This window comes from Haliotis asinina, chromosome 14 (genome assembly GCF_037392515.1).
Source record: "Haliotis asinina isolate JCU_RB_2024 chromosome 14, JCU_Hal_asi_v2, whole genome shotgun sequence".
In the NCBI taxonomy this organism is placed as follows: Eukaryota; Metazoa; Mollusca; class Gastropoda; order Lepetellida; family Haliotidae; genus Haliotis; species Haliotis asinina.
Genome location: NC_090293.1, coordinates 13,152,697 through 13,175,541, shown reverse-complemented (window position 1 = coordinate 13,175,541; position 22,845 = coordinate 13,152,697). Strand labels below are relative to the sequence as shown.

General features: G+C 41.3%; 1 protein-coding gene across 1 annotated transcript; it reads left to right on the top strand.

Moving 5' to 3' along the window:
- The first annotated feature begins 13,903 nt into the window (after positions 1-13,903).
- LOC137260647 (beta-1,3-galactosyltransferase 5-like) lies at positions 13,904-17,331 on the top strand. Its single transcript, XM_067798249.1, has 3 exons — positions 13,904-13,981; positions 14,546-14,716; positions 16,132-17,331. Exons 1-3 carry the CDS (start codon positions 13,904-13,906, stop codon positions 17,329-17,331), a joined length of 1,449 nt encoding a protein of 482 aa, XP_067654350.1.
- Positions 17,332-22,845: the final 5,514 nt, after the last annotated feature.

Genomic DNA, 22,845 nt, shown 5'->3' with positions numbered 1-22,845 from the left:
CCCTGGACAAGTTCTGTTACGAATCCATGTATGCATATTTCGCACGAACGTAATATTAATAACATTCTCTGGCCCTCTATTTAATGAAGTTAACTCGACCTGTCATTTGTCCTCTCGAGCCATGCATACTTAGAGTAGCTCAGGCCAAGCTGAACAAGCTGTGAGTTTAGTTTAGGTGTTCACACATAGTACACATGTGGGGAATCGAACCCGAGTCTTCGGTGTGTCGAGCGAACGCTTTAACCACTAGACTACCCTTCCTGCCCCCTCAACATTCCAGGTCCAGACTCGATTATTTACAGACATATAGCTGGAATATTGGTGAGTATCCACCAAGTCAGCGAGCCTGACCACTTGGTAACGGATGTCGCCTCTTACGATAAGCATTGGTTACTGAAGGCCAATATTCTAACCCGAACCTTTACGGGACAAATACGTTGAAGGCAAGAAACGTCGGACCTGACTCCTGAGTTTCCGAAACAAATGCCACATAGACAGAAAAGAAGACATAAATTATGTTCAAGACTCAGTCTAAGTAAACCTAGTCTCAGTTTATTTCGTTACACTCCACCACTGAGTCTAACAAAACCTAGTAGAAGGTCGCGTCTGGTAACCTTTGAGCGACCAATGACCGTCCAAGCAAACGCGAGACGGTTAAATAGATTTAACCAATCATACACCGGCTACTATTTAGGGATCGGAGGGACTTTCAAAATATTCAGGTCACTGACACAGATCTCTCCACAAACAAAAATCCGCATGTAACAGGTATTTGACCTGCAGTATATACGCTTTGGGGTTTCTGTCCACATGGTTACCATTAGTTAATATTTCCGCAAGACAACATCCTTGAATATTGCCAAAAACACTATTTTCAGTGACTGTTTACGTACGCCTTGTGCATCACCCGGATGCGAGTGTACGCTAAATAGCATTCGGAATCGTTTGGGTACGAACCTTTCCGAGATAAAAAGTTCAAAAGGTGTGTGCGAATGTGCACTTTCGCGATTTGGTAAGCTGGGTTGTGTGTAAGTTTACTTCATTCTCTTCCTACGTAACCTCTGTTCTAATACGACGCTTTCATGGTGCGAGTGTTCAAGACTCGTGATTAGAGGCAATCAGATTTAGTAGTGCAATCAGCGGCCTTGGTGCAAAGGTGATCGTTCGAAAGATGTCGGTAATTTCCGGATGCATCGTGAAAACTAGAACCTCTTCCCGAGCGCGATACTCAAATGTTTATTCCACACAGAACTCAGTCGAGCCATTTTTGTTTCTCCACATTGCTTGCATTTGTCAAGTTGAATCTAAGTCGATGTAACACGTGTTCTGATTGGACAGAAAAAAGGGAGATAAATCTGCTGCCATTTTTGCCGCGAGGGGATTTTATGAGAACAGCGAAATATGGCCGTATTAGAGGTTCGTAGGAAGATATGGTAAGTAACTTCTGGGGGAAGAGAATGAGTTTACTTAGACTGGTTCAAGACTGGTATATGTGTTATTTAATGGTTAGTGACTTTGTACCGGAGTCTGGGTTTTCTGTAGTACCAGAGATACATGACTCAAAAGCGAATGTTAATTAGTAAACAGCTCTAATCTGTATACTCGAGTAAACAAGGGGAAAAAAGGAAGTTAGTGGTTCAAAGTAAACTTACAGCAATTCGCCACATGGACCTCACCTCACCTCCTCCGACTTTTTTTACCCCCTGAGTGAGCTGTTTTAACAGGGCAACGCTCGACATCTGACAGCGCTGACAACAGCATTGTGTGTCGACACTATCTCAAGGGCGACCGACCCTCCCAATGGCTATTTCTTTCTCTTCAGCTGTTAATCGTTCATATTTTTATACATTCTAGTCTCTCTTTGTACCCAATAGAATCATTCTACACCTGAAATGGATACAAATACTGCTTGAATACTGCCACGTTTTGGCGACTGATATTGCTATGTGTCAACAGATAATGGAAAATTGCTGCTTTGCAAGCGAAAATATTAAATATGACAGTTTTCATATACACTTTTTCACAATATATCAAACATACGTTTTTGTCACAAATGCAAATCAGCAGAAAATGTTTTAACAGACTGAGTTTCACAACTTGACTTGATCTACAACAGTTCTTGTTTTAATATTTGTAAAATAGTGAATGCAAATGATATCCTTGCCTCAAAGCAAAACTGCATTTTAATCTTTCTGTTGGACATTTAAATCCCTGTCATTTGTTCATTTCTGCATAGCTGAAAATAGGACAATTCAACTCTTCTGAAAAAGATGCAATTCAATTAACTATGAATGCATTTTAGAATTGGTTTTCATGATTTGCTTAAAGTTGGCATGTTGAACTTTCTTGTAAGCTAATACCTTTTAATATATATTTGATAGTTTTCAATGTAAATCTTAAAGGCAGGACCTAACGTTTATTTTGGCGATTAGTGTACGTTCATCCTTATGTTGAATTATCTTCAACAATTTCAAGCGTAATTGTGGCGTCTCGATAAGGCAAGACCAGTTTTCTGTTATCAAGACAGTGTGCAGTTCACGTGAACGAGTGCGCACATGTACGCGTCGGATGTTGATGAATGTAGCTGCCTGCTTGCAGACCACATGGCTGCGGACTGTACTTAATTTGGAGTTAATGATGGAATACATTATTAAAGAAAACAGCTGTTTGTCGTTGCTGCCAAGTTCATCACAGTATTCGACTTACGTAAAGTTTTATTTTTGGCCTGAGCGTTTCCTTTTTAAGAGTTAATTTTAAGTACGTGTCGAGATTGTGCAATTCACTCCCGCCTGTGTGAAGTGGTCTAAATGCTACCAAATTTCGAAGACTCATATCATACAGTCCTACATGTAATTGCGGTAATTATTCTAAGGACGCATTTTATTTCCTATTTATATGCCGATCATTCAATAACATTTGACACGGAATATTCCGAGAGCACCATTTTCAGCAGCACCATTGTGGGGAAATTCGTGGAGGAAAGAATTCACACCTCCTTTATCAATATAACAGCAATACCTTGGCAGGAGGCATTTGAAACAGGGTTCACGCCTTGCATCCAAATTGGGAATCGAACCCGGCTTTTCGGGAGTTACTGGAATACACATTAACCGACAATTCATTCACCCCACTGCCCTCAAATTATACCTGTCACGTACAAGGCTCTTCCTGTTCCAGCAATCGGAACTTCCCTCGTCGCTGTTCGACAATCGCTACAGCTTGGCCAACTACGGCACACAACGACATCTTTACGGAAAGAAGGATTTCTGTAGATCTGTTGTCAACACTTTAATACTTTCGACATTCATTGATTTGCTCATACGGCGACGTGCATGTCTGACATTGGTTGACAGACTTATCCATTTACATATGTTTTTTTTCAGTCAGTAGCATGGTTATCTAGAACAGAGATATTTTTCTTCATGTACGTGTGGTCACTTCTGCCTGATCACACTAAGGACTTTAATGAAAAATTATGTAACTTATCGAGTTGATTTCACGGGTCAAGTCAGTTCAGCGAATTAATGAAGCCTACAAGGTGTGTTAATAGAGGATTCTACCGCACCATATGAAATCTATTCATCGATGCTCAATTGGTGTCGATTACTGCGTTGTCTGACCCAGACTGGATTATTCACAAACCGCTGACATGTGACTGGAACATTGCTGGGTGCCGTGTTAAAGACCAAGCAGGCATACAAATAAACAAACAAACTATCAGTCAAACAAACACACAAACAAACAAACAAAAAACCAAAAAAACCCAAACCGTTCTTGTCATCCACGTTATGCATAAACACATGCACTCTCATCGCTTTGCATGGCGACAATCAGATATTCTCAGAAACCGGTATGGATACGGAAACCAGCTTTGGTATTTGTTTTCATGAACTGAATGAACTGATGGGGTTCCAAAACGGAAACTGAGTTACAATTGGTTAGAGAGTTATGGCCCTTGTTTCTGGACTCTTGTGTTCGTTAAGTACACGTATACCCAACTGGGAAAAAAAATTTTCTCAGAAACCATTATGACTAGGAAACCAAATTTGGTATGTGTTTCCAGGACATAAATAAATGTTGGTTGTTATTTCAGCTTACGAAGAAATGAACAAGATGTAGTTTAAAATACACTGTAAACCAAAAGTCACTGTGTTCTGTAATCTGATTGGTTGAAAAACATGATCAAATGGTATTAGATTCCCGGAAACCGCTAGACTATTCACTGCGTATTGACACGTCTCAAACAATGGTTTTGTTGTGTCACCAACAGTGGTGACATTATTCAAATCATATTATGAGGTGAAGTTAGAATGACGTCACAAACTCCAGATGCTACCATGGGAACCGGCTGAAACCGTCAGCTGATGACACTTCACTGCTGTACCCGTACTCGATGTAAACGAATGCAGAGAGTAAAAACCTTTGGTTTACCTTTTTGTTTACAGTGTCGATAAACATCATGTGTTAGCCAATGTTATTGAGGTGTGTTATTGAGTATTTGAAGCACGGGAATACATTTGGAACCGACGGCTCAATAACACCCGGAAATTGACCAACACATGATGTTTATCTCCAAATTTCATTCTTTAATATTCAGGCTGGTTTTCTTGGCAACCGTTTTAATAAATTATCCTAAACATTTTTCACCCACCCAACATGAGGCTCATAGTCTTTGCAGTGTCTGCTAGTGATCTACGGTCACATGTTTCACTCACTTTGTGAGTGGCACGCCTTCACGGCCTTGGAGCAACAGCGTCAACACATTGGCAGTATCTTTCTATAAACTGACGATGCACTTCCAAACTGCGGGATGTCTGAGTCCAGCAAGTTCTTTAAAGCCACGGTTCCAACGCTCACACGTACTGTTTGTTATGTCACCACCACTCAAGGTTGCATCTGTAATTTCATACTCTAAACCCTTCAAAGCCTCAGCTGAAAGTAGGAAGCTCTCACATACATTATTTGCTCTGTCACCACCACACAAGGTTACATCTGTAATTTCATATTCTAATACCACCACCCCACCTCCCACCTCAGTTCCTGTCATTGAAGGCCGGAAGGATATCATTTCCCAAACATCTAAATTTCTAAACCATGTTCTGTCTTCCAATCAAGGGTGACCATTGTAAACATGAAACACGTTGCTCGACTCTATGCGTTTGATCTGTTGCTTCCCAACACACCAATTGTATGCTCTTACATTGCTTCATGACTAATCAGTTTTCTAAATGATATAAAAATGTGTCTATCCAGGTGTATTTCGAACCATAAAATATCACGCTCTGAAATAAAAATAAAACTGCATACATGTTTTAGTTTACACGGTTCAAGTTAAAGGTAATTTGTCCTAATTATATTTCAAAGGAAAAGACAGCATGAAATATTTAAATATTGGGTGCAACTATCCATATTAGGACAGGGATGAATAATTCGGCGCCCTCTTTACAAATTGTTAACAATAGTTTCAAGCTGTACGCTCCACCGGGCCCTGGTTATATAGGGACGGAGTGACGTGAGTTGTCAAGCGCGTTCAATTGATTGACAAGTACAGTCTGTCTATTCAGGGTAGCACGCTGTACATAGCTCAGTTCATTACACTTTGCTTTTCTTTTCACCTCTTATAAAGGGTTTTCAACAAGACTGCATGACTAAGTTAAAGCACTCACCTCTCTTTTAAGAAAACTATAGCCCGAAAGACGTTTGATTCCAAGAAGAAAGATCCTCTCCATATTTTAACAGTAAATTATTTTAGTTGTTACCCTTCAAAGCACATTACAAGTGGGTCAAGTACATCGAATATAACAATACTAATCAGGTTTGTTTTGTTCTGAATGGTTATGAATGTCAATAAAAACATGCGATATCACATTAAAATTGTTAAAGATGATGATGATAAACAACCTTAATCTATACGACATCAAATGATATATGGATTGTGTGATTGAAATATTGTTCGCTTCTCTTCAGTACCGACAGAGGAATTCGTGACTTTCACATAAGCAAACCCTAAATATGTCCAACCTCGGACAGAACACCTGTGCTTAACTTTGTGTCTAACTAGCACGTAGGCGGTAGGGTAGTCCAGTGGTTAAAGTGTTCGCTGAAGGTCCGGGTTTTATACTCCATATGGGGACAGCGTGTGAAGAACTTTAAGGGTGCCCCCTGCAGTGATATTGCTGGAATATTACTAAAAGTGCCGTAAAACTATTCTCATTCGTCCTTCATGAGTTCAGTTTGACGTGTTTTTCAGTTCGCACTGCAAGTAATCACTCTTAAACCACTTGGATCCATACATCTTTGGTAGTATGTGTTCTTCATATTGATAATGCACGTCAGGCCTGTCAGTTCGTCGGTTGACGATTATAACAAAGCCGTCGTCATAGCGACATCAACACACACACACCATTGCGTGTCGGCATCACTCAGGTGAGGGCAGGTAATCAATAAGCTGTGATGTTCAATTCAACCATTTCTAATGGGAAATATCCACTGTCAGGGCTAACTTGATCGCAGTTTAGCCCGAAATGAGCATTTCACAATGATCCACCTGTTAGCTAGCTGTCAGTCACTCTGTGTCGGGAATGGGCTCGGAGGTCACGCAGTTGCATCTGCCTCTTGAACACAGGTACCGATGAGTATCAGGTTTGTGACGAGACGTTATGGAACTTCCTCCAAAGGTATTTTACCCTTTCTTGAATTTCAGCCATTTTGAGTTTCCGGTTGGGCGTCAATCTATCTATCTATCTATCTATCTATCTATCTATCTGTCTGTCTATTTATTTATTTATCTATCTATCTATGTGTGTGATGTATTTACACGATAAAAAGGTGTTTGTGATGATACAGAAGACAAAGCAATGTGCTACTGATAGTTCTCGAGTGGTAAAGTTCTTTCACAAACGTCGTGCAGTAACAACGATACGGCCGAGTAGGTACTTATCAATTTGGTATCCATGCTTGATAATTAGGCGGCGGTCGGGTAGCCTATACAAGTGGTATGAGCATCTGTTCGTCAGAGGCCCGGGTTCGATTCCCCACACACTCTAAGTAAACATAGTCTCAGTACTTTTCGTTACACTCCAACTGAGTTTAACTAAACCAAGTAGGAGTGCCAACGGAGGCCTGTAGTCATCGGCTTGTGGTGAATTAGCTCATGATTAAGATGAACATTACGTTGACGTAGACACATGAATATGCTGATGAAGAAGAAGGCATAGTTTAGTTCAAACTTCTTAAGTTGGTGTCACAGGACATGACAAACACGTATTCACGAATGAGGTGAGCGGACTTCCAGCTCAACCCCAGGGCCTTTCCTGCGAGCGGCATAATCCTGCTCGCGGTCGTCCCTACAAAGACAGTCGGAATGCCGGCCTCCACACTCACTTCTCACGTCCAGTATAGATGTGAGCATACATATGTATAGTTTTTAACAACATTAGACAGGCAAAGATTCAACAATGGACAGATAGAAAAACAATGGCACTTCCTTTTACAGTTGATGTGATGACAGACACAACCAAGGGGGATGACCAATAAAGGATATATATATCATATACAGTAATTAATGGGAGTGAAAAGAGGAGCAAGGTAGCCGACAAGACAATGTACTCTGCGGTAGTGATAAAAATTAAGAATGCAGATTAAATAATGACAGCTGATTATCATATGGCCTGGCTATATAGTTTTTGCCTTTTAAAAGAAATATTTGGATGATGGCTGCCTTGAATTAGACACTATAACAATTTCCCTCCGTTCCGTAAAGCTTGGATCCCAAGCTTAAGTAAATTGAGTCCGAACTGATAGGAGTGAAGCTATGTAAATACCAGCAGTGCGAATCAGTACGTATTCACAGTAAAGCAATTCTTGATGTCGTTGACATCCCGTGCAGCAAATATATCTATGCAGTGACGGTAAGAGAATGATCATCTTGTCAATATGACATCAAGAAAATAATCAAAGGGTCGTTGCCATGTACATTTTACATTCAGGTATTGGCTACTTCGGACAGATTCAATATTAAATATTTCATAGAAAGTATCTTCAAATCAGAAGTCTGGCTTTGCGGTGAGGCTCAGTACTAGATAGTGATAATTATTAGCATAAAAAGAGTATGCATTAAAAATCTCAGCAAGTATTTCACATTAAGAAATTTGAAACCAGGAGTCTAACTTTACCCGTGTCTGTGACGGAGCTTTCCCATATAGTGTGGGTGCTATGCCCTCAAAAGGTAATACTCCTACAATGGGTGCTATTCCTGTGTCGTTGACAGAGCTTACCCATTCATTGTGGGTGCCATGCCAAATAAAGAAGAATTAATAACAACCCTACTCTGACTTCAAAATTCTAAGATGCTGAACATTGCTTTGCTGTTAGTGTCTTAATACTGACACAAAATAGAAACGTGTTTATAGAAATCTGGGTCCAAGAATATCCCTATTCTGATTTCATTCTACAGAGGTAACTTGGAAGCACATTGTTCACACGCAAAAATACATGATGGTATGGACATAAGAAGTTAGTAATGTACTGGTCTATGATCAAACATACCTGGTTGCACTTATCAACAATAACACATTGTATATCCTGCACTCAGTCCATTAAGTACACACAGATACGTAAGTCCTGATGATCTGTCTTGTACACAATGTCCATCTTGAATCGAAGATGTCGGTGATGTGGTTTCTATACAAATAGAGGGTCGCCACAGTGATGGCTGTAGGCAGATCTCTGTAGAAAAGACGCATGTACTTGCTACACCTTCTTAACTTGTATGTTGTCATCAGGTGGTTGCTGTATGGTGCTCCATTCAAGATGGCGGCTTTGGGGATCCATGTTGATCAAGACGCTTGCAATCTCTTCATTTTGACGTAGAACTTGGGGAATCATCCTTGATACATGTTAATGGCAGGCACATAGAAAGGTTTCAAGATCGGGCATAAGCTAACGAGTTACCCTATCCGGATTCTAACTTCAGTTGTCAACTTGTCAACAATGGACAAAGATTCAACAATGGACAGATAGAAAAAAACAATAGCAATTCCTTGTACAGTGATGACAGACACATCCAAGGGGGGTGACCAATAAAGGCTATAAATGCCATATACAGTGATTAATGGAAGTGACAAAGATGAACAGGGTAGCTGACAAGACAATGTACTCTGCGGTAGTGATGAAGATTAAGAATGCAGATTAAATAATAACAACTGGTTATCATATGGCCTGGCTGCAAGTTTTTGTTTTTTAAGAAATATTTGGATGATGGCTGCCTTGAATTAAACACTATAACAGGAGGTAGCGTCAGGTAACCTTCGAGGGACCTTTGACTGTCCAATCAAACGCGATAAGGCCGAACGAATTTAACCAGTCAGACGATGGCTACTTTTAGGGTTTGGCAGGACTTAAAACATCACTAGTCACTGACACTGATTCCTCAATAAACGAAAATCCGTATAAAACACAGGTATTTGACCTGCAGCACATGTGCTTAGGGCTTTCTATGACATGGTTACCATTAGCTAATATTTCCGCAAGATGACATCCTAAAATATTGCCAAAAACGTTATTTTCAGCGTCTGAAAGCGGCGTAAAACTATAATCACACACACACAATTTCAACGTCATAGGAATTCTATTGAACCGTTACATGGCTGTCCACTTTAGATGCTGGTTAACTACGTCTCATTATCAAGGGGTGGGTACGAGGTTTCGCTGCTTTTAGTAATATTCCTGCAATATTCCTGCGGGGGACGCCAGACGCCGTATCCTTATGGCGAATCGAACGCGGGTCTTCGGCGTGTCGCAGCTTGTTATGTGGAATCCCTCCATGAAATAGTGTCTGGAACGTCTGTCCAGAACGGGGAAGGTATGCGTGTCTTTCAACGTTACAAACACACACTAAAAGATTATATTGTTTGCATCCCTGCCTTATGTTAGGTGTTAAGAGTTAAAACTGACTGGCCGTCTTGGAGAGAAGCCGTGTCCGAAGCATTGGTGTTAAATCTCTATGTTGACTGAGGCAATAAAACCAACATTCCCAGTCTTGACCAGGTCAGCGAGGATCCTTTATCAACCTATGTGTGGCGTAAGTGACGACAAACGGGATCAGGTGGTCGGATGATGCATGTTAGCATATCGCAATATCATGTTGATCACTGGATTGTCTGGCACAGACGCGATTACTTAGAGATCGTCTTACAGCTGAAATATAGCTAAGGGCGGCGGTTAACAACCACCAAACCAATCCAGACATGGAAAGGGATTCGTGTCGCTGTAAGTAGAATCGTCCTGGACGGGACGCTGTATCCTATCTAAATACGTTGATCATTAAGCTGCTATTATGCAATATTCTATGCGAGATCGACCGTTAATTTCGTAATCGAATTTACATGTACCGTCCCGGTAGATTAAACACTGCATTAACTGCCTATTATCCCCTAACCCCTAATATGTTTGTCTATTTGCACAGTTCAGATGGAAATTCTGCAGCTTTGTCCTACAGCGAGCCAAGTGTTGCGTAAGTATAAAATATCTCAATGGGATTTATCAAATAAACGCGAATAAACATTCAAAATCTGGTTCAGTTTTGATGACAAAACTTGTATGATCCTCTTGTGATTAATTTCCTATCTATCGTTTCTGAATAATAAAAAAAAACTTCACCTAAATGTTTTATTCTTTTAAATGACATCCAGCGCTATGAAATGCATTATAGGCCATAAACTCAGCTGACAGTAGTGAGTGGGTTGCGTTTTAGGCCCTTTTCGGCATTATTCCAGCAAATATCACAGCGGGGGACAACACAAAACACAGCACAACGTCTCACCATATGTTGTCGGCCATGCTGCCGGAGTCTCCACTAATTGAAAGATTGGTTGGTGTGTTGTTTAGCGCCGCACGCAGTCCTGAATCCTGAATCGATCGCTTACAATCGATAAACTAAATAAGCAACCAAAAATCTGCTTTGTGGGAAGATACGGAGACATACTGTAGGCTATAGAATCATCTGACAGTAGAGAGTGTGTTGCATTTTATGCCGCTTTTACCATTATTCCAGCAAATATCACAGAGGGGAACACCAGAGATGGGCTTCATACATTGTACCCATGTGGGTAATCGACCCACGTCATCATTGTGAAGACCGCACACTTTAAACATTACGGCTACCCAACCGCCCCCTTGACACTATCAAAACCGTGAACTTTTAATTCGTTATTCAAATGCATGGCAGTATTGCTTGGACGGGGCCAAATTAATTGTCTAGCCGGTTTCTCCATCCCCTATTACCCTGCCCTGATACACCTTAATGTCTGACATCAAATTTGAGTACATTCTTCAGTCCGGAGGCTGAAAGTTCGACTTTTGTAATATCTTAACCATGTATGACACTCCAAACAGGTGACTGTATATTATGTCTAAATCTTCAATGACAATACGATATTTATAACATCAAGGATGAGAACAAAAGAATGTTGCATCATTTAATGTATTAGTCACACGGTCATAACGGGTCTTTGTATGGAGATTACCAACTCATTACCCACCCTTCCTGCACCAAGTTATTTTGTTCATGCTGATCTCATTAGCATAGCTCATCAGCATTATACAGCTAGAGAAAATATTTTACGTTTGTTTTCAGAGTTACCTCCCTTGTGTTAAGGCGTAATGGGTGTCAATTGATTCACATTTGTCCAAAGTCTTTTTCAAAAGTAAATATACCAACAGTGAAATTAATCGCGAGAAGAAAAAAATATAAAAATACAACATGATTTCACGCATGGTATTGATGACACATTTGTCATTTAATATAAAATTCATAAGGGATTCAGGGATTCGTGTAATGAAAGACGGGTGTGAATTATGCATGCTGTTAAATAAAGAAGGAATTCAGGGACAGGTGCAATGGAAGATGAGTGTGAATTGTGCATGATGTAATCGGCGTAAAAGAACCAGAATAAGTGTCGCGTGAGCTTGTAACAGCTTATAAAAATTACGCTCGGCGTTCGTGTTTGTTCTCAAACAACCTTAGTGATTCCTGGACCATTCACAAAATGTTTCAGAACAATCAACGGTGATTTGATAAAAAAAGAGTACCCATGATCATTTATGCGTTTTTTACATTCAGTACTACACGTATATATTCGACATTTATATTTTGAAGAAAAAAAATGCCTTGAATGGTGATTTTGTGGTAAAAGATTACAACATCTCCGGTGCATGATTTTACAAAATTAGCCCTTCTTGCAATATGCGGATGACCCAACAGAAGATGGAATTTGACACAAAGATTTAAAACTGCTGAGTACATTTATGTTCGTGATTTGGATATTCTCTCCATATGAAAGGATTGAAGAGTACAATGCATACGTTTGTACAATGCATACGTTTTCAAAATCGCGACGTCATGGCAATGCAACACTGAACGGCTCATTAGATCAAGTCAGATCACGACTAGACACCATGATTGTTCCAACAGCAGGCTTCTTATATAGAACCCATAAACATGTACCTATACCTTGAAAAAAAGGGCTTTGTAACTACAGTACGTACAAATCGTTATTTACAGATTGGTCCAAGGATGGTGGTGCAGTTGCTTGTGAGACTGTCTTTGGATCCAGAGCAATATCATCTAGGTTTCCAGATAACAACTCTATTTTCACATATGTTAATAGAAATATTCAAATTGTATAATGAACTAGCTACTGGCCAATTCGACATAGCCTTTTGTTGGTTACCTAGTCATGTAGGCATTTTTGGCAACACAATGGCCGATCTTGCTGCCAGGGCAGCACTCAACAAATCAGTAACACCACTTCTTATCCCATGCACTGATAATAAAACTATAATTAGATCTTATGTCCATGATCTGAAGCAAAAAAAGTGGGACACTGGGGTGGGCATAAATACATTACATGCAATAAAACCTTATATTGGTTATACCTGCTTGGGTTGTGAGTCCAGAAGAGGTCCAGAAGAGGTCATCATGTCCTGCTTGACTGTGTCGAATATTCCATCACAAGGGATAAATATTTTAAATCACAAACTATGAAGGATCTTTTCAGTAATGTAAGTCCTCATTTAACCACTGCATTTTAAAAAGAATTAGATTTGTGTTGACTGATTTGTCAATAGGTAAATATTTTAAGATTGGAAGTTTAAATTAATAACTCAGATTGTTAGTGTTTCCTCAAGGGAGGTTGAAGTACCGTGAAATTATTGTCCTCCTGAGAGGATACGTAAGATCCCAAACATTTCGAAGTCAAATTTCATCTTCCACTGTATTAGTTGTAGTATTATTGACATTTGATTTGTGGCTAAACGTGCCTACAAATTGCCAGCAGCTGAAGGGATGGTGTAAACCCACCTGTGGTCCATTCAGGTAGCAGAGGCACTGTAAGTCCCCATGGACCCCAGTGTTGTTGGCGATCCATAGCGGGTATTTTATATTGTTTTGCCCAAATAGTGCTACTAGTTTTAACGTTCCACACTAGTCTTACTGGTAACTGTGATATTCTTGTTGTTTTACCGTCCTTTGGTGACAGGTTTCTATAATATATACATATTTCAATATATACATATGAAACATGTTCTCGTCACGATATGGCTGAAATATTGCCTATGTGACGTTAAATATTAACCCACTCACTAATATGCTCAAAGTGCAAGAATCAACGGTGCATTTTCGTGCATGCTTGTCCTTAAAATCATCATCTACCGAAACTTCTACTAACACCGAAAACGTTCTAACAACACAATACAGATCTTGTCTAGTCGCAAGACTGTTTTCAACAGATTTCAAAGTCAACAGGAATTATACTACTCAAAACATGAAGCTCATAGCTAATTTTTTTTATCAATTTATACACTTAAAGTTCGGTAATACAGGGGAGTCATGAAGAAAACCCGAATGAACATTGACGGTCCAATGCTGCAGGAAACTGTACGTCACAAACGACAAGTGTCCCAAGGTCAAGGTCGCAGAGTAGTCAGTAACTTGTGTGGCCACCATTAGCATCAATGGTTGCTTGGCATCGGCGTCCTATAGACTGGACCAGATTCCGGATGAAGTGCCTGGGAATGAGTTGGCACTCTTTCCTCAAGGCCACATACAGAGCAGGTGATGTCTGTGGGTTGAAGGTCACGCTGTCGCACACAACGATCCAATTCGTCCCACAAATGTCCAATAAGGTTAAAATCCGGGGATCGTGAGGGCCAATCAAGAAACCTGAACGTTGTTCTGGGCAAGGAAATCCCTCGTTATTCTTGTTGTATTCTGGCGGTTTATGAAAGGAAGGGCATGAGGCCTGATAATATCATCACGGCAACGTCGAGCTGTCAAATTGCCCTGGACCTGAATGAAATCTGTCCTGCAACTGTATGAGATTGCAGCCCTAACCATGACACTTCCACCACTACATATGTCCACTTCCTGTACACAATTTGCTGCGTAGCATTCCCTACGACCTCGATATACATGTGCTCTTCCGTCGGGACGTCGCAACATGTAACGTACCTCATCACTGAAGGTAACAGTTCTCCACCTTTGCAGTGGCCATGGGAGATGTTGGCGACACCACTGTCTGCGTTGTTGCCGATGTTGACGTGTAAGGACAGGTCCTCGCAACGGTCTTCTGGAATGAATACCAGCCTCACGTACGCGTTTCCTCACAGTTTGATCAGAAACTGTCCTGGCACTACCGATGTTGTGGAGGATGCTGTGGTGAACCTGTTCCGTAAATGTCGAAGCCGAATAAACCTGCCCAGAGCGGGCGTGGTCACACGGGGTCGACCTGACCTGGGGCGATCACGTGTTGACCCCTGCTCCTGGTAGCAATGCCAAAGTCTTCCTATGCACTGAAATACTCCGAATTTTATTGGAATTTCACAATTTATTGCATTTATTGATAAAAAAAATTGGCGAGCTGTCCTCAATGGTAATGGATTCAAACTCGGAAATGTTTGCAGACAGCGTTCACCTTAGGTATACTGATTACATAGACACCAATGGTTCAGATTCGAAAAGTTACATGGGGAAATATTGCCAATGCCTTTCCTTTTTTGAGTAGTTTATTTCTTTCAACATTATTTTATTGTCTCGAACAACGCGGAAAACTTTCTTTGAGTGGCATAATAAGTTGAAAGTGTTTCAGTATGTTCATGCAATTAAAGAAACATACTAAACCCCATCCTTATCAGATTCTTATCAGATTCTTATCAGATGAGATGTCTATTTTCGGGTGATATGATTTAACTGAAACTAAAAATGTAAGTGGGGATACGGACGGAAGTTGTTCCATACTTTTAGTACCCGTGAAGGTACGGGGTAGAAGATTGGTCTTCTGTAACCCATACTTGTCGTAACAGGCGATTAACGAATTGGGTTGTCAGACCCGCTGAATTGGTTGACACGTTACATTTGTCCGCAATTGATGATCATGCTGTTGATCACTGGATTGTCAGGTCCAGACTCGATTGTTTACAGATCACCACCATGTAGCTAAACTATTGCTGAGTATGGCGTAAACCTAAACTCACGCTCTGTAAACTGACCAATAACTTGTTCATGAAGTAACGAAGCGATTATTTCAGAATGATTTTCAAACCATCCCTTGAACTCTTGGTAGTTTCTACCGGTGGTGCAGAAAACAGTCCGTTGATAACGTCCGCTCCTAAAACCAGTGTTTACAGACATTTTGGCAGCAAGGGTGGCAACCTTATGGAGCCATGAGTTTCTTTTCTGACGTGATGATCAGAGAAGGGGAAAGCCAGGTGTTCGAGAAGCACATGCACACGTGCCGACAAGGTTATTGATTCATTATCCTTTGCTGTTCCGTGTCCATCTCTTCTCGAACACTTGGCTTTCCCATCCTTTGCACTCCTCCCTCGTAGCAAATATTGAACTGTGGAAATAATTTAATGACAGTTTGACAACTCTCTGTTAGGCAGTTAATTCTGAAAAAAAGTTGGTCTGATGTTTTGATTATGATCACCGTTTCATTGACTATTTTTATTAGTTTTCGAGTTAGTTTGCAATTCATCGGTCCACCTTTGAATCAAACGGACTTTAGAGAGTGTTTTTGACGTATCTCTCCTTAAATGCACAAAATATTAACATTTGTTATGTTCGCATTTCAGAAACACCGAAACAGAGCGCTGTTCTTCCCCCGCCTGGCTGCGATGAAATTTCCTTTTCTGGCTCTCATGGGCGTATCAACTATTGCTCTTCTAGTGGCGTTCAAATACTCAGAGATCCTTATACCACAAGTCGGAGTCTACAACGACAAAACAAGGCCCATATCAGACAACGACACTGAACATAGCAACACACATCTACCTACAATTTGGACTCAAACTGTGACACCATCAGGAATTAGTGTTACAACCGACCTTAACAGAAAACAGTCGAATAATATGCAAAGTATATCACCCAACCCGAAACCACAACAGAAAGTTCAAACTTGGAATCGTCCTAACGATAACCCCTCGTTTTTCAAGCGCCGGGAACACAAAGTTACTCCATTGGATTTTAAGTTTATAATAGCTAGTGACGTATGCTCTAATGGTCAGACGGATTTAATTATCCTTGTGCTGTCAATGACTTCACACAGAGATTGGAGGAACTCGATACGTCAGACCTGGGGCAGCTTCACACACAATAACACATGGGCAGGTACATCCTTATCATTTGTTGTCAGACTTGTGTTTCTTTTCGGAGAAACTGGAAATGTTTCAGAAAATACAGACTTACGGAAGGAAGCTTCAGAGAATCATGATATAGTCCAGGCAAACTTCAAAGAAAGTTATTTCAATCTTACCTATAAAGTTCTGTCTGGTTTGAAGTGGGTAAAGGATCATTGTTCTGGTGCCAAATTCATTATGAAAAATGACGAGGATTCGTTTGTCCACATCCCATGGTTGGTAAAACGTTTACAGTCAACTGACTGGAACAACAGGATCATCGGTCCATATTTTACCAATGAAATCCATTACACATCAGGGAAGTACGGAGTGAGTGATCAAGCCTATCCCTTCCGTGTTTATCCACCTCACGTGAAAGGCAATATCTATATTCTGCCAACCTACACGGCCATGCAGATCCTGGAGGCTGCAGAATACATGCCCTACGTGAACATGGAGGATGCTCATATCACAGGGATCCTTGCGAAGGTTGTTGGGGCAAATCATAAGGGTATATCCAGGAAGGAATACAATCCATATAGAAGGCCAGGAGTTTGTGACTTTGCAAAGAGAAAGAAATTCGCTGGGAGAGATGTATCAGCAAAGTATGTAAGAGACATATGGGTTAAATTAGAAAATCCTAAAGTATGTAAATAGAAAATGGCGGAGACGATAGATAGTGTAACTCTGAGCACCACTGACACAAGATGTAGAAAGTTGTGTCCTCTGCCTGAAAAGCGATCGACAATAAGTTATCATTGTCAGCAGAGGATTGCTAACAGGACCGGGTGTATAGGTTCACTGACTTGGTTGATGCAAGTTCCGGTTGTAAAGTTCAAAGCTCATGAAGTCATGGCCTGAATTCTCTGATCCAGATTTGATAGTTCTCACACCAGTGCCGTGAATATGGGCTGTAGCTTAGAGTCCGGGTAAAACAAGTGAACAAATCTGTAAATCGATTCAAGGAATGTTGTCGAAGACCAGGGCCCGATCCCCCACATATGTACAATGTGTGAAGCCCATTTCTGGTGTCCCCGTCATGATATTGCCAGAACGTAGCTAAAGACGGCACAAACCTCAGTCAGCATCTTCTCATCTGCGAGAGACCTTATGCAATATGTATTCAGTGTGGTGTGGAACGAGTGGTTACTGGTATCAATACTGCCGAACAAAAGGATGTGAACATCAATACACAGGGTATACTGTACCACCTGATGACAGTTTAGAATTACATGCATAAGTTTCTTAAAGATATAGAAAAAATCATTTCACTGTTTGTTCCAGTACTGTGTATGAACGTTTGATTGGGATGGCTTGTTTTACACGAAAGTTTTAAATTACTCGGATGACCATTCGCGTTGCTATAACAGTTTTGCAAAGGTGATTCTACGCTTTTGTTGAGTTGTATAAAACAAATTATCTCTTTTCCCTTAGATGTGTTCTCACCCTTTTGAACGTTACTGAATTGTGATAATGCATACACTTTACCAACTTCACCCAAACCCTGTTGTGGTCAATGCTGTCGAACAAATGAAAGTGAACAACATTACACATTACATACAAAAAATAAACACTTTCATTATGTTTACATTCTTTTGTCACGGAGTGAGTGAGTGAGTGAGTGAGTTTAGTTTTACGTCGCCCTTAGCAATATTCCAGCTATATGGGCGACGGTCCGTAAATAATCGAGTCTGGACCAGACAATCCAGTGATCAACAACATGAGCATCGATCTGCGCAATGGGGAACCGATGACATGTGTCAACCAAGTCAGCGAACCTGACCACCCGATCCCGTTAGTCGCCTCTTACGACAAGCATAGTCACCTTTTATGGCAAGCATGGGTTGCTGAAGGCCTATTCTACCCCGGGACCTTCACGGGTCCTTTTGTCACGGAATGGTGATGATCAACACATAAGCTTAAAGAGCGATTGACCAAAGATGTCAATGGCGTTCTCAACAATACAGGACCGCACTCGTACACAAGGTTACACAGGGACTTCCCCATTCAGGATAGAGTAAAACACTGGTATACACAAGCCACACAGCGATTTCTCCTTACAGGTTACAGAATCGGAATGGTACGTACAGCCACTTCCTTTTATATGATACAGGACCGCACTGGTCCACGGTGACTTCTAGTTACAGGATACAGTGCAGCTCTGGTGGACACAGGCTACAGGTACAATCCCTCACCGGATAAAGACCGCACAGGCTACACAGGAACTTCCCATTACAGGATAGAGAACCGCACTGGAACACAAGGCTACACAGGGACTTACGTTACATGATGCAGGACTTCACGTTCCAGGGTACAGATCTGCGCTGGTCTAAAATGACCACTCGGAATGGTCCACACAGGCGCTCAGAATGATTACACTTACCGTAATGATTATTGCATTAGAATAGCTAACGTTAAATTTTTTTTGTAAAATGATAAAATAACTTGATGATGACAAACATCTTTATCAAGTCATTTAAAAGTGTATTATAGCTGAGCAAGTCTGACAGGGTGATATATTTACAGAATGACACCATGAAAATTCACTAGCCATCGGATTAGTCACTGTGAAGATTTTTTTCTGAACCACGTTCTAATGGGACAGTTGTTATTTCGGAGACTACACATAAGTGCTAGTGCATTTGATAATTCATCATGCCACAAAACTATCTGCACATTTAAAGGAACGTATTGCGTGATGATGCATATTTACAAATAATTCACAAATTCTCCTCACGTCATGAGATCAAACCAGCCACTTCATCAACCGGCCATACTGCAACCAACTATATTAGCATACCCTCTTATGACTGTATTATTACGCCTGACATTCACATTATATAGTCACATTTCCCGGTCTTCCTCTTCTGCACTTTTGCCAACTTGCAAACACCTTCCTTGCTTTTCGTTTAGCTTTACGCCGTACTCAGCAAGATCCCACCTATATGGCGGCGGTCTGTAAATAATCGAGCCGAGGAAAGAGAAGCCAGTGATCAACAGCATGGGTTACGACAAGCAGGGGTTACCGAAGTTCAGGGGTTACCGAAGTTCAGGGGTTACCGAAGTTCAGTTATAACCCGGATTTTCACGGGTCTCTGCAGATATAACTTAGCATTGATAGGCTTGTGTTCCTGACAAGCTGTTTTTGAAACGAATCGAATTTTTGTCAATTTACACACCAGCTGTGGAGAATGTTGTCATAATATTTGTCAAGCGACTGTCCTACTGATTATTTTTTATGTTAAAGCTGTAGTTTACCAAGGCTACGACTGTATTGTTCTAGAACAACAGTTGAAAACGTTATTAATACAACGACAGATTTCAGTGTGTGCGTGTGTGTACGGGCGTGTGCATCGTGTGTGTATCGTATCAAAACGATACATGTAAACTGACAAAAACATGATATATGTCAAAGAACACGAGCCAACTTGTTAAGAACACAAACCTATTATTCCTAAGTCATCACTGGATTGTCTGGCTTCGGCTTGCTTACTTACAGACCTCTGCTATATACCTGGAATATTGCTGAGTACGTGGTAAAAATAAACTACTCACATCTGCATTCTGACTCATCTTCAGCGTCAATATAACATTGTTAGTTACCTTGTTTGAATGTATATATCATGTGGGGTTGGTGGTTGGAAAGTATGTCGTGGTTGTGTGGTGGTATGGCGTAGGAAGGAGCGAAAAGCAAGCATGCTGATGCAAGTTGGGCCGAGTGCAGAACAGGAAGCACGGGAAATGTGACTACATAATGTGAATGTCAGGTGTAATAAGTACATTCTTGAGAGGGTATGCCTGTATGGTTGGTTGCAGGTTGAAGAAGTGGCTGGCTTCTGATCACAATGTGAGGAGAATTTGTGAATTATTGTAGATATTATTACAGTGCATATATTGCCTCCTACATTTGCATATATTTTTAAAAAAAAATATTCTTAACAAAGGAATTCTGTATAGGAGCAAGTCTCTGTGCATAGTGTATCTTGTTTCTGACACAACTTGTCAAGCACGGCGGCAGGCAACGCGTCCATGCCAGCCTTGACTAATTAATCATAACATATGTCATATTTGGGATTTCACTTCCTGAGTAAAGTACAAATTCTAATACCTTTTTTGGTTGAGTTCCATCCGGGATTCGAACCTGCATCCTCAGTGTCAGGCACCTAATCGCCAGCACACAAACTCAGTCGCCTAACCCGTTCAGCCATCTAACCCGTTCAGCCATCGCGACTTCCACAAAATGAAAATCGGACAACTGGTAGTCTAGACTGCGTACTTTGTGTACCCCTCTGATGGGTGTAAATTGGCACAGCTTCCACGACCGAAAGCTATGATTACACGATGCCATTTAGAAAGTGGTCAAATGCAACATATGTCATATTTGGGATTTCACTCATCAGAGACTCAACCAAAGAAAGTACTAGAATTTGTACTTTACTAAGAAAGTGAAATCCCAAACATGACATATGTTGCATTTGACCACTTTCTAAATGGCATTGTGTAATCATAATTAATCACAGATGAAATTAGTGAGCTGTGTCAGCACTGGCCTTTCTTCTCGGCTACATCCCATAGTCAAGTGCAGCTAAGTAGGCCCATCTCAGCAGGAGCATGTATACCACCAACTAGGTCGTAATCGAAAATCAACTTTACCATCGTACCATCCTCTTTGTCTTGTCGTATATGCCATGACCACGCACAGACAAATATTTGGAGTAGCAGCTGACACAAGCTGGCCATGGCTATACTATAAAGAAAATCAAGTTTTGTTAGGTAATCATCTCCTTACCACCTACCTTGTATAGTAAACCTTGTCAGCATAGGGTAGATAACGCATATAGGAAACTCGAACATCAGAGAAACTTGATAACGACAAACCGGTAGAGCTGCGGGTTATAAAATCCTGGGTTCTTCCATCTCAGACACACTTGCTTGAATAAACCCAGGAAACTCACAGCTCTCTCCTTTCTTGTTTCAAGGTTCGCTCCCGATAGCTAATTCCCCAAATCAAGGCTTGACAGCCCCTTTAGCCTAGTAAAGTTAAAGGTTGCCCTAACCGGCACAAGCGAGCTGTCTTAACTGGTGGAGACGTTCATTCCTCGAGGAGACTGCAAGGATACCACACACCAGAGTCCCCTCTCGCAACATCACCTCCACAATTTGACACAACACTACGCCTGACGACACCATCACCACCTTTATCAACTCAATAAGATGAGGTCAGACATCAAATCACAGTCCACTGCCAGCTCGTCTGACAACACCCAGCAACATCAAACATCAATGGCTCAAGTACACCTCCCAAAGTACAATGGACAGCAGGATGCTGAAAGTTGGTGGGCAGATTTTGCCAACTTCAACATCCTCCACACAGATCCTGTAGAATTCTGCCCTTCTACCTGGATGGGGCGGCGAAGGTGTGGTTTCAAGACCTACCTGAAACCACACAACTGGATATGCAATTGTTGAAGTCAGCCTTCCATCAACGGTTCCAGCGCTCCTCGGCCTTTGACATGGGTCTTCTCCACATGTCGCAGAAGGAGCATGAAAAGGTTGAAGATTTGACGTTACATACCACCTTGCCTCAATCTGTGATAGTAGCTATTGCAATCAATGGGCTACTCCCACAGATTAAGCAGTGGGTCTACACAAAGAAGCCCACAACCCTGGATGAGGTTCACCACCAGGCACAGCTGGCCGTACGGTCGCAGGCCCCAAGCACAGCAGAGGTTAGTTTGGTCCAACAAGTGGAACAGTTAACGAACTTGGTGGCCACTCTGATCACAACAAACAAGGCCTGTGCTGTACAGTCACCCACACCTTCAACTGGTCAGCAGTACCAGTCATCCCCACAGCAGTACCAGCCACGACTGCAGCCAAACCACCCAGCACCACCCACACAGCAGTATCCAGCCTCAGCTCTCCATCCTCAGCCATACAGCCCAGCGCAGCAGTAACCCTTCCCTTACCAGCCAAGCTCCAGCAAAAGGCGACAGTCAATGCCACAGCATCTTCGAGGCAAATGTCCCGTATGTGGTGAGTGTTTTCGGTTTCCTCACAATTACCCTCACAGAAACACAATATGTAGTCACTGTGGTTTAACAGGTCACCATGATAAAGTTTGTTTGCGTGCGTATTATACTCAGGGTAGGCTGTCACAATGGGGACTCG

Excerpts from the sequence above, each read along its gene's own strand:
- LOC137260647 (XM_067798249.1), top strand. The coding sequence starts at position 13,904 with ATGAACATTGACGGTCCAATGCTGCAGGAAACTGTACGTCACAAACGA. Across the intron at positions 13,982-14,545 it reads AAGGTCAAGGTCGCAGAGTA|TGGCCATGGGAGATGTTGGC; the intron begins GTCAGTAACTTG and ends CCACCTTTGCAG. Across the intron at positions 14,717-16,131 it reads ATGTTGTGGAGGATGCTGTG|AAACACCGAAACAGAGCGCT; the intron begins GTGAACCTGTTC and ends TTCGCATTTCAG.